This window comes from Aptenodytes forsteri, unplaced genomic scaffold, assembly GCF_000699145.1.
Source record: "Aptenodytes forsteri isolate BGI_AS27 unplaced genomic scaffold, ASM69914v1 Scaffold137, whole genome shotgun sequence".
Classification (NCBI taxonomy): Eukaryota; Metazoa; Chordata; class Aves; order Sphenisciformes; family Spheniscidae; genus Aptenodytes; species Aptenodytes forsteri.
Window position 1 is genome coordinate 5618244 of NW_008796221.1, and position 13503 is coordinate 5631746.

Sequence of the window (13503 nt, forward strand, 5' to 3'; positions counted from 1 at the left end):
TGGGAAATCTCAAATAATAAAAGTATTTATAGATCAACTAGTTGCAAGCTTGAGTGCTCTTCTTTGTGTGAAATCCTAAGACCAAGAGTGTCTGGAATAATTGCTGTTGCAACTGCTGTTGCAGTCATTAAAAAAATATGTATAGTGAAAGAAAACTTTCAAGTCGCATAGCAGTATATGGTTTGCAGAAAGCTCAGGTTCTTGCTTTGATAAGGCTACAGTGGTATGATGAACAGCCTGAAGTACTGCACAATAAAAGTTTAAATGCATTCAGAATTTTCCAGTCTCAAACTGTTCATTAATTAAAGCAGACAATTTCAGACCTGAAGGAAAAATAAAAGCACAGCCAAAACTTAGCTGGTAGTCATTTGATAGTTGAGCGGGTGGGAGGCTTTTTTCAAAAAAAGTACTTTTTTTTGTTGTTTGTTTCAAGCCCACAAGTGTGCTTTTTGCAGTCTTAAAAAATACATATGTTGAAAGAAGACTTCCAAGTTGTGTAGCAGTACATGACTTGCAGAAAGCTCAGATTCTTGCTTTGATAAGGCTACAGTGGCATGATGAAACACAAACCAAATGAGTTTGCTAGGAATTGTGTGCTGTCCCTTTTAGGTGATGTGTAGTGCAGCCCAGTTCTGGATGTAGTCTGTACAGAGAGACAGCAATTAGAAATGAACCAAACTCATTGCTTCAAAAACAGAGAAAACTAAGGATATTTGGAAAGCTATGGAATATTTGCAAGGTAAGTGTGAAGTTTTGTGGGCGTTGTTGGGTTCCAGTAAACTATAGCTTCATAGTAACTCTTTCTTAAACTTTCTGGCTTATGAATTTGTTAAACAAGGACCACATTTCTGTGTAGAAAAGAAGGATAAATCTGTTCTGGCAGACTTTACTGTTTGTAGCATGGCTGTATGCTTAGTAGGAGGAACTACATCCATTTCAGTTACAGAGTAGTGGATGTTAGAGGAGACTGGGTGGAAAAGGTGAAGACTCACACAATAGATCTTATGTTGATGCATTTCTTCAAATAAAGTTAAAATAATTTGGCTTGAAGCTCTGCTCTGTTTAAAAGATCATTTAAAAAGAAAAATTTTAATGTCAGAGTGCTTCCTGTAACATTAACGTATCCTGTTTCCAACCTTTTAGAACAGAAAGAGAAGGTATTAAAATGCTTAACTAAACTTTTAATTATTTTCCTAAATAAACAGAAGACTCAAAGCCAAAATGTTTGTATCCAAGTTCAGTTAAATAGGCAATGCTAAAATAAACAATTGACCCCAAACCTGTTGTCCTAAGGGCTATATCCTGTTTACAGGTGTAAGCCTGTTTACCATGACATAAGACATGGGTTTTCCATGCCATGTCCTGCCTGATCTACAACTTCTCTCTTGCTTTGTGGATTACTAGGGGCTCCTTAGTATTTGGTGCTGGGAAACCAGTTATGTGAGCTCCGCATTTTGATTCATGTTAGGCTTCATCCTATTCATCAGGCAGTGGTGTCCTTCCCCTCTGTCTAGAGTACCTTCTGGCCTCGTGGATTTGGCATGACTAATGGCCTCCTTTAGTAGTTTGTATGTCTTGGTCCATTTCCTTTTCTGAATTCAGTTGAAGCAGTAAAGCACCTCTGAGCACTGAGAGGGCGGTTGGGTTGCGTCTTGCCTGAGCCCCTCTTACAAATGGTGGCAATCCACTTGCCCTTGTTTGGGGGTAAGTCACCTCATCCTGACGGATGGGTTCCATTTGTTAAGAAAGCAGGTCAATGCTTTTAAGTAGAATAGTAGTTTTCCTCTTTGTTTAAAAGTGTGGAAAATAGAAGATTTCTTGTGGAACCGTACAATAACAAATACTCACCGAGGACATGACCCCTTCCCCCTGCCCCTCCCAAGTGAACACAACTACTTTACTCCAGTTTGATTTTGGTGTCTCTATCGCTCATAATTTGCCTGGCAATCTGGTGCTTAAATTTATTTCTCGAGTGTCAAACTATTATTTTTCTTGGGAAAGAATTCAGGAAAGCTGGATGAAAAATCAGCTCATTTCTGATTGGGTATTTTCTAATATTTAAAATATACCCGCCAAATCTCCTTGTCTGTAGAGGCTTTCTTTTGCAAAAGGGTAAGAATCTCCTTGGGCTAATAACTGCTTGAGTTTTATTTTAAGCTGATGATTGCTGGCTTTCAAGAAATGATTGTCAAATTAGATTTCTTTTACTGTATTCCATGAATATTCTAGGATATATTTTACCAGTTTAAAGGAAACAGAAATGAACTGGCAAGATTGATACTTCAAAGGAATCTACAGTTCATCAGGAATACTTCATCAGTTAATTGTTTGTAAATGTGTCCCTTTCTTATGCATGTAAAAGGGTTTAAAGTATTCTGTGAGCACTGAGGTCTTTTATCCCTTCAGTTGCTTATGGAATACTAATGAAAGTAATGTATGTGCATCATGTGGAAAATATGTTGGTAGACAGATACCTGCAGTGCCTTAAATGCTTTGACATTGTCTTTGTTTAATCAGCATAGTTGATCCCTACTTCCCCTAGAGGTTTATACTTTCAGGATAAGATCAAAGGTTTATATGAAAATTTAAGCAAAAGTAGAACCCACCTATTTTAGAGATGAATGAATAGATAAACAGAAGCTTAAAAATAAAACCTTAGGCACCGGTCTCTAATATAAAATGTCTTGTAGGAACAATAATTACAGTAGTTACATATATTTAAAAATCAGACATCTGAGATGTTAACAGAAGAATTTCCTTGAATTAAGTACCTATCTGATTAAACTTTTGTGATTTGTTTTCATGATGCTTTCTAGAAGAGTAGATGTTTTATGCTGTGTCTGCGTGCTTTGCTAAATTAATAAGCTGATGTGGTATTGAAAATGCTCTTTGCTCTTTGAGGAATGCCAAAAAAAAGCCAAACCCCTCTTAGGTTAAAGTAACAGTTAAAATATCCATTACAATTTTTGGGGTTTTCTGTCTACCTTTTTGTGTCACTGATTCTTTTTTTTACCATTTATGTCTGCTTAAAATGGTATAGAGCAAGTTGGGTGGCTGTTCCATTGAAGGCTGATTCCAGTAAATGTTTAGTGGAATAGAGAAAAAAGCCTAGTTAAATTAAAAACCAGTTAAATTAAAATTATGATGCAGATGTGGTATATTATTGCTAAATAGAAAAGACATAAATGGAGTGGTTTCAGTAAAACTACAGGGAAACTAGAGTACAAAGCAATTACATTAAAACAAGATTATGACCAAGGGTACTATTTATCAAAAAATTATATATCAGCAATGTTTTCTGAACATTGTTCATGCTGCTTTATCAGAAGTGAATTTTGATGTGTTAATATTTTATCTCTACTCTATGGCAAAATAATGGTTGTTTTGTTAAGAAAATTTAACAGTATTTATCAATTGTCATATCTTTGGAACCGACACCACACTTTATGTTTGGTAATCAGTTGCTGCTGAAATAGCAGGGACAGGCTCTGCATTTGAAGTTAGAGCATCACCAGTAAATGCATTTGGGTTCAATTTGATAACACACACACATGTGTAAAATCTTAGCTGTAATGTTGCAATGAAAATATTCCCCCCCCCCACCCCGGTAATTATGAACTTATGAGGGGCATAGTGAGTTATGCATACCCAGCTACTTAGAAAATATCTCATTTAGGAAGTAATTTCTAAGAAACCTGTGGGCTTTAATTCTGTTCTCTGAAAATGTTGTTTGAGTGGACTGGCTTTGGTACATCAGGCCAGTGCGTCTCATATGAGTATACAGCCAAAGTTTGAGTATCTGAGTTAATGAAACAGTAGATAGTCTAAAACACATGGTGGAGACTTTTCCACAGGACAAACTTCACAATTTGGTATTAAAAATTACTCCTGCACCTAAGCAGTGTATCATGCTGTCTGTTCATTACTAGTCATCTTTGAGTTTTTATCAGGTAGAGCTTGTAAGTACCAGAAAGTTGTGCACTCTTTAAAATAGCAACCTATTTTTAAAAAATGTCAGAACAGTACATTTACTTTCAACATTTCAGTTGAAAGTAAATATGGAAACTGAAGTATTTAGCTTCAAATGAATTGCTTCAGCAACTTTTAAAATAAAATAGGGGTATTTGTTTTTTTCTATCTTGGATATTATGAGATCAATAAGACTCCCTATTCCTAAACTCTGGAACACTTAAGTGCAGTTTGGAATAAGAGACTCTGACTACAGAGTTCGCAGTTTTCTAAGAAATGTGCCAGAATTGTGACTTTATAGAAATAAGCTTGTCTCGGTTATTTTCTCACTTCTTTGCATTTCACAATGGAATTAAGAACAGACATTGCAGCCATGATTTATTTGTGATGTTCCAATTTTCTGTGGCCTTTCACTAGTCAGCTCAGTTAAATTTGTATCAAAACTGTATTTGAAACAGTTACTTTTACTGTTATTACGATAAGCTTTTCCTTGGTTTTGGACAAAATAGGAAATAGGCCCAAACGTCTTCTGTGTTCTGACTCTTCTGCATGTATGTGCATCTTGTCGGTAGAAGTAATGTGTTATTAATGCTATGTGAGGCTGCTGCTTTTACTACAAAACAAAGTTACCATATAGGCAAATCCTAAGGTACTGTATAGTTTCAGTGTCTCTTGGACAGGTTTGCAGGATCGTATTACATCAGGCACTAAATGTCATAAGTTTCAGGAGGAACTTACTATTCTTCCAAAATGTAAATTAAGGAACCCTTCCCCCTCACTCTTGCAGTTGGTAGATAATAGTTTTAGTATCTGAAGCTGTGCATACCGGTGAGTAAAACTCTGTCTGAACTACAAAGAGATCTCATGTCTACTTGCCACAGCATGTTTTTGAAGTCTTTTGTGTAATAGCAACTGTTTTAAAAGCTATTTTGTTGAGGGGAAAAAATACAGTAGATCATAAAATGAGAAGGGCAGGCTTGTTTCTAATGTGTGTGCGAACATTCGATCTTATGAATCTTGATGTTAGTCCAAGAAAAGATTAATTAATTTAAAATTTATTTTAGTTCTCCTCAAAAAGATATGGATAAGAAAATGGGTGAAGAGCAGCCTTTGACTGCGTGTAACCAGTACCCTAAAGAAGCGGTGAGGAAACGTCAGAATTCAGGTCGAGGTTCCAGGGGCAGCGATTCTTCCAGGACCTCGAGGAAAAGCTTCAGGCTGGACTACAGATTAGAAGAGGATGTCACTAAATCAAAGAGAGGCAAAGATGGGAAATTTGTCAACCCGTGGCCAACATGGAAGTCGCCAACCTTGCCAAATATTTTGAAATGGTCCCTCATGGAAAAAAATAACAGCAACGTGCCATGCTCAAAGCAGGTAAATACTTGCATGTTTTCTGTTCTTGATTTAGACTACTTTTACTTCTGCTCTAATCAATAAAATAGGACAGTTTCTAACTAACACTTACTAGGCATCTTTTGGAGACTTTTCTAAGTGTTGTTTTTCAAATTGTTGTTATCACTTTGTTCTTTTCAAAAGGTGGGTTACTACTTTCTGCCTCTTAAATTTTTTTGTCTCCTTTTTGTTAGTTCCACACCCTTTGATTCATCCAGCTCAGTTTATATTTACAAAAGCAACAAAAATGGCCCCCTACCTCAGTCATAAACTACAGTTACACTCTTTCCTTTTTAATAGGTGTTGCCTTATGAAGCATACTGCTAACATCATTCATATTGGATGAAACAGCTGTGGCATATCTCACTTTTAAAATTTTGCCTTTTTTTTTCTTCCAGACTGCCGTTTACTACATATGTTACATCTTTTTCATAAAAATGTAATAAATAGTTGCTGTCACTTACTTACAGAAGTGTTTGCAAATCTATGTTTTTCTGTTTCAGTACAGCAGGAGAAAAAATTGCATATGTTAAAACTAACCTGAGCAAGTATTTGTACTGAAATACTGAAGGTACAGTGCCAGTTTACTGGGAAACACCATTATTTGTTCTTGGTGTATTGCTTCTGTCAGATACCGTATATAAAGAAGGAGGCAGGGGAAGCAACCTCTGAGAGAAGCTTCTCTTCCATGAAGAGTAATGGATACTGGAAGGCCACGAGTTATCTTTGTGGCCGCAACAAGTGTTATGATGGTTACAGTTTTGACAGTTAGGATTAATTCTCAGTGTATTTTCTAATGTGTTGACTGCACTTCAGAAAAGCTGTGCTGAAGGGTGCGCAACCAGGAAAAGCATTTTTGGACAAATAGGTGTTAATGCTTTTGAGCATCCAAGAAGGCAAGCATAAGCTATAAATCTGACAATTGGTATTTAGCAAAGAGCTTACACTTTTCATTTTTATCTTATGTGATTTAACTGTGAAGGAAGGAATTTGATCAGCTTTACAGACAGGAAGGCCGTGTTACTTATTAACACGTGGTCAGAGGTTTGGGGATCTTTTTAAGGATATGTGGCATGAAACATGTTTAAGGGAGAAAGAATCTTGGCTGTAATTGTTCTATAATAATAACAATATGAATTCAGAAAGAAGCACAACAAATCTATTTTGGTCTTGGGATCACTTCCAGCAATTTACTGTTTTAAATTTGGTGTCTTGCTTCTAGACATTGCACCTTGTAGTAGTAACAGTGGTTGTGTCTCACTTAGTGTGTATAGCTTGCTGCATTATGACACTTTGGCCACATTTTTGTGTAAAATTCACACCTTGGCTTTTTCAGTTGCCTTTGACTGTTGTCCTTTTCTGTATGTGTACAGTAGGCTTTGTATTTTGCCAGAAACCTGGTTAGTGACTGAAGTACCTAGAAGGCAGCGCTAAGGTGTACTACAGAGTGCAGAATATACAGCTCGAATGGCAGTGGAGAACTGCAGCACTGCCCTTTAATTTACAGATTATGCCTGCCATAAAGGATGATTACAAAGAAATCTACACTGTACTAGTTGTAAAGCTCTCCCTCTGACCCACTTGGGATTCATTTTGGACTAATTTTATTGCTTTGCATCTGAAATTTTTTAATGAAGTGCCTGCAATTATTCAGGAGCTCAGTGAAGTAAATCAGAAATAGAAAAACCTAGATAGGAATCAATGAAATGCACTTCTTGGGTCCTCAGCCATTTCGATGCTTGTTCCAGCTATGTGTGCTCCACACCTAAATCAACCTGTAAAGCCCTTCTGAGCTTGTTTAAAATTCAAACTAAGGGCTCCATTATTTAGCACTGCTAGATAGCATATCCTTCGAGCAGACTCCTACTTCAATTTCCACATTGAGTGGGCCTAGTGGTACCCTGCTATGCTGGGCAGGTTCAGTTTATCTGTACCAAGTGCTTTGTGCTTTGCATATGTTTTAAAAAAAAAAAAAAACCAAAACATATTATCCAAGATATGTACTTCAGTGTGTGAAAGCTATATGTATTATAATCATGCCTTCACAACAAGCCTCTATCATTATCCAGAATGCATAGACTTTTTGTACTTTCATTACAGGCTTTATTACTAACTTTTTTCAGTGCCATTGAAGTGTCTTTAATTATTAGTTGTTGGTTCAACAATTTAGATTGTTCTCATTTCTGTAAAATCCAGTGGCATTCCAGTATGCACTAAGCGCCAAAAATCCTAAGCTAATTAGCTAGTCTTACCAAAGCCTGTCATGTGTTTCTTCTTGCTTTGCGTTAGGAAGGAAAGAAGAACATGGGAGGGAGGAAGGGGCACAGCAGGAGGAATTTTTGTATTACTCCAGTGATGAAGATAAGACAGTATTATGCACATTTCGCTTATATTGGTAGCTGATTTGACATTAATGCCATATTTCAAAGATCTGTTATAATTGTTGTAGTATTAATATGTTTCTGGTTAGTCTGACAGAACAACAGGTACTATAGCAGGATAAAGAGTCCATAAGAGTATGTATTTTGTTCATTATGTTGTTTTATCCCATTGTGTGAGTTTTAAGAATTTCATATGAAGTATACTGCCAATAGAACTTGCGTTTTGATTTGAAATCTTGTGAGTTATGAGTCCTTATTGCTTTAAAAGGTAATTTTGGGGATTTTAGTGTACTAAAAAAAAAACCCCAAACCAACAAAAAAAAAAACAAACCACAAAAATCCCCAAACCCAAAACCCATGCACTGAGAAGTAATTTCTTTAGCTATTTCCCTGTGTGATTTACTATGACAGCTCAAAATAATGCCTGATTTCTGATCTCATCCCCCGAGGAATCACTGATTGGGATCAGATGCCTGTGTATCACAAACCTGTAGATCTCATACAGAGCCAGTGCTTTCCCAGTTACACTGCCTTTGTGCTCTTGGTTTGCCTTGAATTTTTGTTCACAGAATTTTGTTTAAATAGGTTAGGATACTAGTTGTTCGAACTGTGCTACCCTTTATTTATCAATCTTCCTGTCTACGTGTTCTTTACAAATGCCTTTTATGGTCATTAGTTTTACCTTTAAATCAAAATTGTTCAAAATATTTAATAGTGTCGGTCCTAGTGACATCCCTGTAAAGCCTTTAATAGTGCAAACGTGTTGTGGTTTAACCCTAGCAGGCAGCTCGGCCCCATGCTCACTCCCCCTGCAGCAAGATGGGGGAGAGAATTGAAGGGCAAAAGTGCGAAAACTCATGGGTTGAGATAAAGGCAGTTTAACAGGTAAAGCAAAGCAAGGAATTCATTCACTCCTTCCCACCGGCAGGCAGGTGTTCAGCCATCTCCAGGAAAGCAGGGCTCCATCACGCGTAACGGTTACTTGGGAAGACAAACGCCATCACTCCGAACGTCCCCCCTTCCTCCTTCTTCCCCTGGCTTTATATGCTGAGCATGATGTCATATGGCACAGAATATCCCTTTGGTCAGTTGGGGTCAGCTGTCTTAGCTGTGTCCTCTCCCAACTTCTTGTGCAAATTCACAGAAGCGGAGGAGGAGACATCTAGAGGGCATAGTTACACAATATAATTCCTTCCGTGACAAAGCTGACATACAGAGAAACGCCATTCAGTCATTCTTGGCTGTGTGACTCTGTTTGTTGACTCTTGACTAGTACCAGTACAACTGTTTGTGGGATTGCGCTGTAAACAAGGTTGCTGGAATGAGAGAGAATTAAAGAAAGAAAAAAAAAAGGTGGTGGTTTTTTTTTCTTAAATAAAATTTGATCACTTTGGAATCTGCTTATCGTCGAACTCTACTGTACTATGAACACAGCCAATGAAGGAGTGGTCTGTGGAAAAAGTTCGAGAGTGAACAGTGTGTTGTGAGAAAGAACTAAAGAGGCAGGTCAGTGGGCTGTTAGACCCCGATTGATGAAAGTCAGAGCAAATTGATGTAGATGCAGTTTGGACTTCCCTTGCAGTCCTGACAGTTTTTGCCTTCCTCCCTTGGGTCTTTTGGGCAATGAAAAATTTGGTGCTGTGAGAGGCGGAGACCTTGACTCCGTGTAAGCACTGCTCAGCAATAATGAAAACATCAGTCTGTTATCAATACTGTTTTGGTCACAAATCCAAAACATGGCACCATGAGCTGCTAGGAAGAAAATTAACTCTATCCCAGCCAAAACCAGTACAATATGTTTAAGTCCCAGTTAAGAACTCGTTGTTCACATCTGCCAATTAGCCAGTTCTTAATCCATTTAGTATTGTTTGTTGATATTGCATGATACTAATTTTAAAAACTAGTTTGTGTCAAATGTCAGCAAAAATAAAGTGGATTCAGTTAGAGTTCTCAGTATAATTTGTAGTCTACCTTTAAAAACAACTACTTAGAAAGAACATTTTCCATAAAAAATGTACTTACTGACCTAAATTGCATTATGACAATTAATTATTGAATTCCATATCTGAGCTTAATTTCCTTGATATAATCTGATTTGTTGACTTAACCATGTGTAATTTGGTGGGTTGTCCTAATTTCCATTTTTGAGTTTTATGTTAGTTTTGTGGATCTTCCACTCTTTTTTTTTTTTTAATTGAAGTGTCAGAATATAACACTCTCTGTGGTTCAGATTTCTCCTGTCAGTGTCGTTCCCGTGTACTTAGAATGAAGTAGAGATGAGAAAGTGATGTTTCTTTCTTGGAGAAGCAGCAGTTTGTCTCAGTCTAATACTCATACTTTGTTTATTCTTGTATGAATTAAGTGATAGTATTGTACTAACCTTATATTTAGCTCTATAGAAGGTTATCTATTTCTCGTTCCTGGAGACAGTAATGAAACTTTTTCAGTAGACATGTCTTGTCCATTAGCTCTCAGAAAAAGCAGTTTCATTAATATTTTGTTACTTACAGTAGGATTGCAGGGGGTTGGGGTTGTGTGTGTTTGTTTTTTCCCAACATATGCGCTCCAAATCAATAAAATATTGTGGAGAAAGTAATTTTCCTGAAGCTGTCGGGACTGTTTTAGCAAGGGAAATCCTAGGCTCCTAAACTGTCACAGCATCAGCTGGGCTTTTAAGGGAGCAGGAGGTTAGCTCTATATAAGCTCACTGACAGCACTAATCTACTATCCTAGACCTAGAGAATGGGAGCAGCAACTATGATAGGGAGACTCTGACTACAACCAGAAGTGCTGGGACATCTGTGATTACCAGGGAGAGAAGAGTGTCAGGAGTCTGTAGAAGGTGCCTAACATAGGAAAATTCTCCTGAAGTGATGTGAGGAGTTCAGACCAGAACTGTTTGTGAGGAGTGCCTTAGCCACACTGTGGCAGAGCTGGAGATGGTCAGGAGCCCTGAAAAGACTTTTTGTTTGGTTGTCTTTTTTAATAGGAAAACTCTTTATTCATTACAAATAAAGCTTCTGCATAAGCATCTCAACCAAACTGCAGTGAAAGAATGTAACTCCTGTTCAAAGTGAGTGGTTTGATGATGAGTTTCAGTAGATAATGTACAGCCACAGCCTCCTTTGTGCCAGCTGTCCTCTTGATGCTGCACATAGAGTCAAATTTGGAAGCAGATTGAGCTGAAAGCTATTTTCCTCCTCTGGATTAATGTTCAGCTTGATCAGTTCTCTGACCTGTCAGGCTTGAGTGGGGAGTGCATAAGCATTGAGGCTGGAACAAGAGGGCAGGTGGGGGAAGGTTTCCATAACTTTGTTACACAGTATAGATTTAGGTTGATTTGAGTCATTCATGGGACTGCATCCTGAACATACAGGGAGATCAGTATAGTGATTTATTCAGTAATAATTAAACTTTAATTACCTAGAAGGCTTCATTAAAGCATCATGAGAACCATAGCTAAGTGCCTAAAGGACCGTCTTAAAAATGAGATCTGAGTTTTAGTTTGTGTTTTACAAAAGTTCATTGAATTACTGGCAGGACAGAAAGAGAGTATGGTAAAAGCTAACATTAGCCAAGTGAGGTTAACCTCTATGTGCTGCTTCTATACGTAAATAGAGAGAGGGTCTGCTAAAGGCTAATAGAACAGAGCTTTTGCAGAATGCTGATGGGAACGTTGCATTCTCTTTCATCCGTGGGTTTGTGACTTACTTCTGCTAGGACTTAGGGGATGCATCATTCAGTTGCACAAGCTAAACTTGAGCATTTGTTACAGTAACAGTGTATATATGTATTCTTTTCCAGGTCAGGAAGGCCAACGGATTGCAAAGCCTTTCCCAGGATGTTGTTAGTGCCTTGCAGTGCTTTCATTGCAATGCTTTCAGATTCTCTTTCTCTGTTAGTAAGTCTCCTGGCCTGATGGGATACTCTTGAGCTCTCTCTTTTCTCTCTTGACAGAGAAGTGAAACGTTACAAAAACCTAAGATGAAACTAGGAGGAAGTAGCTGGGAAAATGGTCGTTGAAAAGGCATCTGTTTTGTGTTGCAGTTCTCTGGTTGCCTAAAAATATAAACAAAATGCAAGTCTTGACTGTAATAATTTGTGCCTTGTATGCAGTTTTTGTTCCATGGCCAAGTACATTCTGAAATCTCTCATGCATATTGTGTTCTTTTTTGCTAGGAACTCGATAAAGAGCTTCCAGTGTTAAAACCTTACTTTGTTCAAAAGCCGGAACTTGCTGGGAAGACAGGAACTGGTATGCGAGTCACGTGGTTGGGACATGCCTCAGTTATGGTGGAAATGGATGAACTTGTATTTCTTACTGACCCAATCTTCAGCCAGCGAGCTTCCCCTACTCAGCTGGTGGGTCCCAAGCGCTTCCGAGGACCTCCGTGCACAGTAGAGCAGCTCCCCAAAATAGATGCAGTCATGATCAGCCACACCCATTATGATCATTTGGACTACAACACTGTAACGAGTTTAAACGAACGCTTTGGGAGTGAGCTGCGCTGGTTTGTGCCTCTAGGGCTCTTGGACTGGATGCAGAGATGTGGTTGTGAGAATGTGATTGAACTGGATTGGTGGGAAGAGAACTGCGTCCCTGGTCACGATGCGGTAACTTTTGTCTTCACCCCTTCTCAACATTGGTGCAAAAGGACTGCGACAGATGATAACAAGGTTCTTTGGGGCAGCTGGTCTGTCTTGGGACCTTGGAATAGGTTTTTCTTTTCAGGAGATACTGGATATTGTGTTGCTTTTGAACAGATAGGTAAAAGGTTTGGACCTTTTGATCTTGCAGCCATCCCTATTGGAGCTTATGAGCCAAGGTATGGAAATCAAAGTTTGATCAAAATACATAAATGAAATCATATACTGATGACAAAAAAATACACCCAGAAGTGAAAACTGTAGGTATGCTTGTATTAAGATTTTACAATAGACTATAGAGGCAAAAGAAGGATATTGCTGAATGACAAAAAAAAAAGCAGGCAATCGGACGATGGAGCTGAAATGTCTAGGATGCTTGCCTGTGTATGAGTGGTGTTCTTGGAGGGTTTTTTTTCTTCAGTCTTAAGCACAGCAAGGATGAACTGGCTGACTTTCTTCCATGAAAAATGTTGAGTAAAAATCTGGAATTACTTTGTGGCTTTTTCTTTTAAGTAGTGTCACTTAATCCAACCCGTTTAGATGCATGCAGTTTGCAGCATTTTTCTCTTGCTTCAGTCCTTACGCTGTTTTTGCAACTTACCTGAAGACAAAGATGAATCCTTTATAGAGTGTGAAAGATCTGTTTGTTTAAGCATCTGTATCCTACTTATGACAGGGTATCTAAACTTTTAGATGATAACGCTCCTATAATGCTGGAAGCAGAGCATGTATAGGCTGGGAAAGGAAGATAGGAATCAGAATAATGTGGTAAAAATCCGGTATCTTTCAAGAATTGCCAGGTTCTCTCTTCTGCTTTACCACCCGTTCCCTTAGGCTGTCTTCTGAAGCACACACTTTTTGGTGTGCGCTGCTAGCATGAAATTTTTTCAGGGATGGATTTAAATCTACGGCCTTAATGCCTCAAGGCACCAGTAATATGTCCTTATACTATTAAAAATATAGATTAAAAAAAAAAAACACTTGAAAAGAGGAGTGAAATACATGAATTGCTGTTTTGTGGGTATGTTGGTATATTCCAGCTTGTTGATTTTGAGTGTTCTGTATGTTGTTCAGACATACATGCGCCCTAATTTTTTTGATTAGGTGAGCT

The 13503-nt window shown here is 38.0% G+C and overlaps 1 protein-coding gene across 1 annotated transcript in view; it reads left to right on the top strand.

The window, feature by feature from the left end:
* The first annotated feature begins 509 nt into the window (after window positions 1–509).
* The window catches only part of NAPEPLD (N-acyl phosphatidylethanolamine phospholipase D), a 15399-nt gene continuing 2405 nt past the window's right edge, over window positions 510–13503 (top strand). Inside the window, exons 1-3 of the mRNA XM_009289063.1 lie at window positions 510–739; window positions 5034–5346; window positions 11925–12571. Of these exons, the coding sequence (XP_009287338.1) occupies window positions 5050–5346; window positions 11925–12571 (944 nt within the window). The 5' untranslated portion in view covers window positions 510–739; window positions 5034–5049. The remainder of the gene's footprint in view (window positions 740–5033; window positions 5347–11924; window positions 12572–13503) is intronic.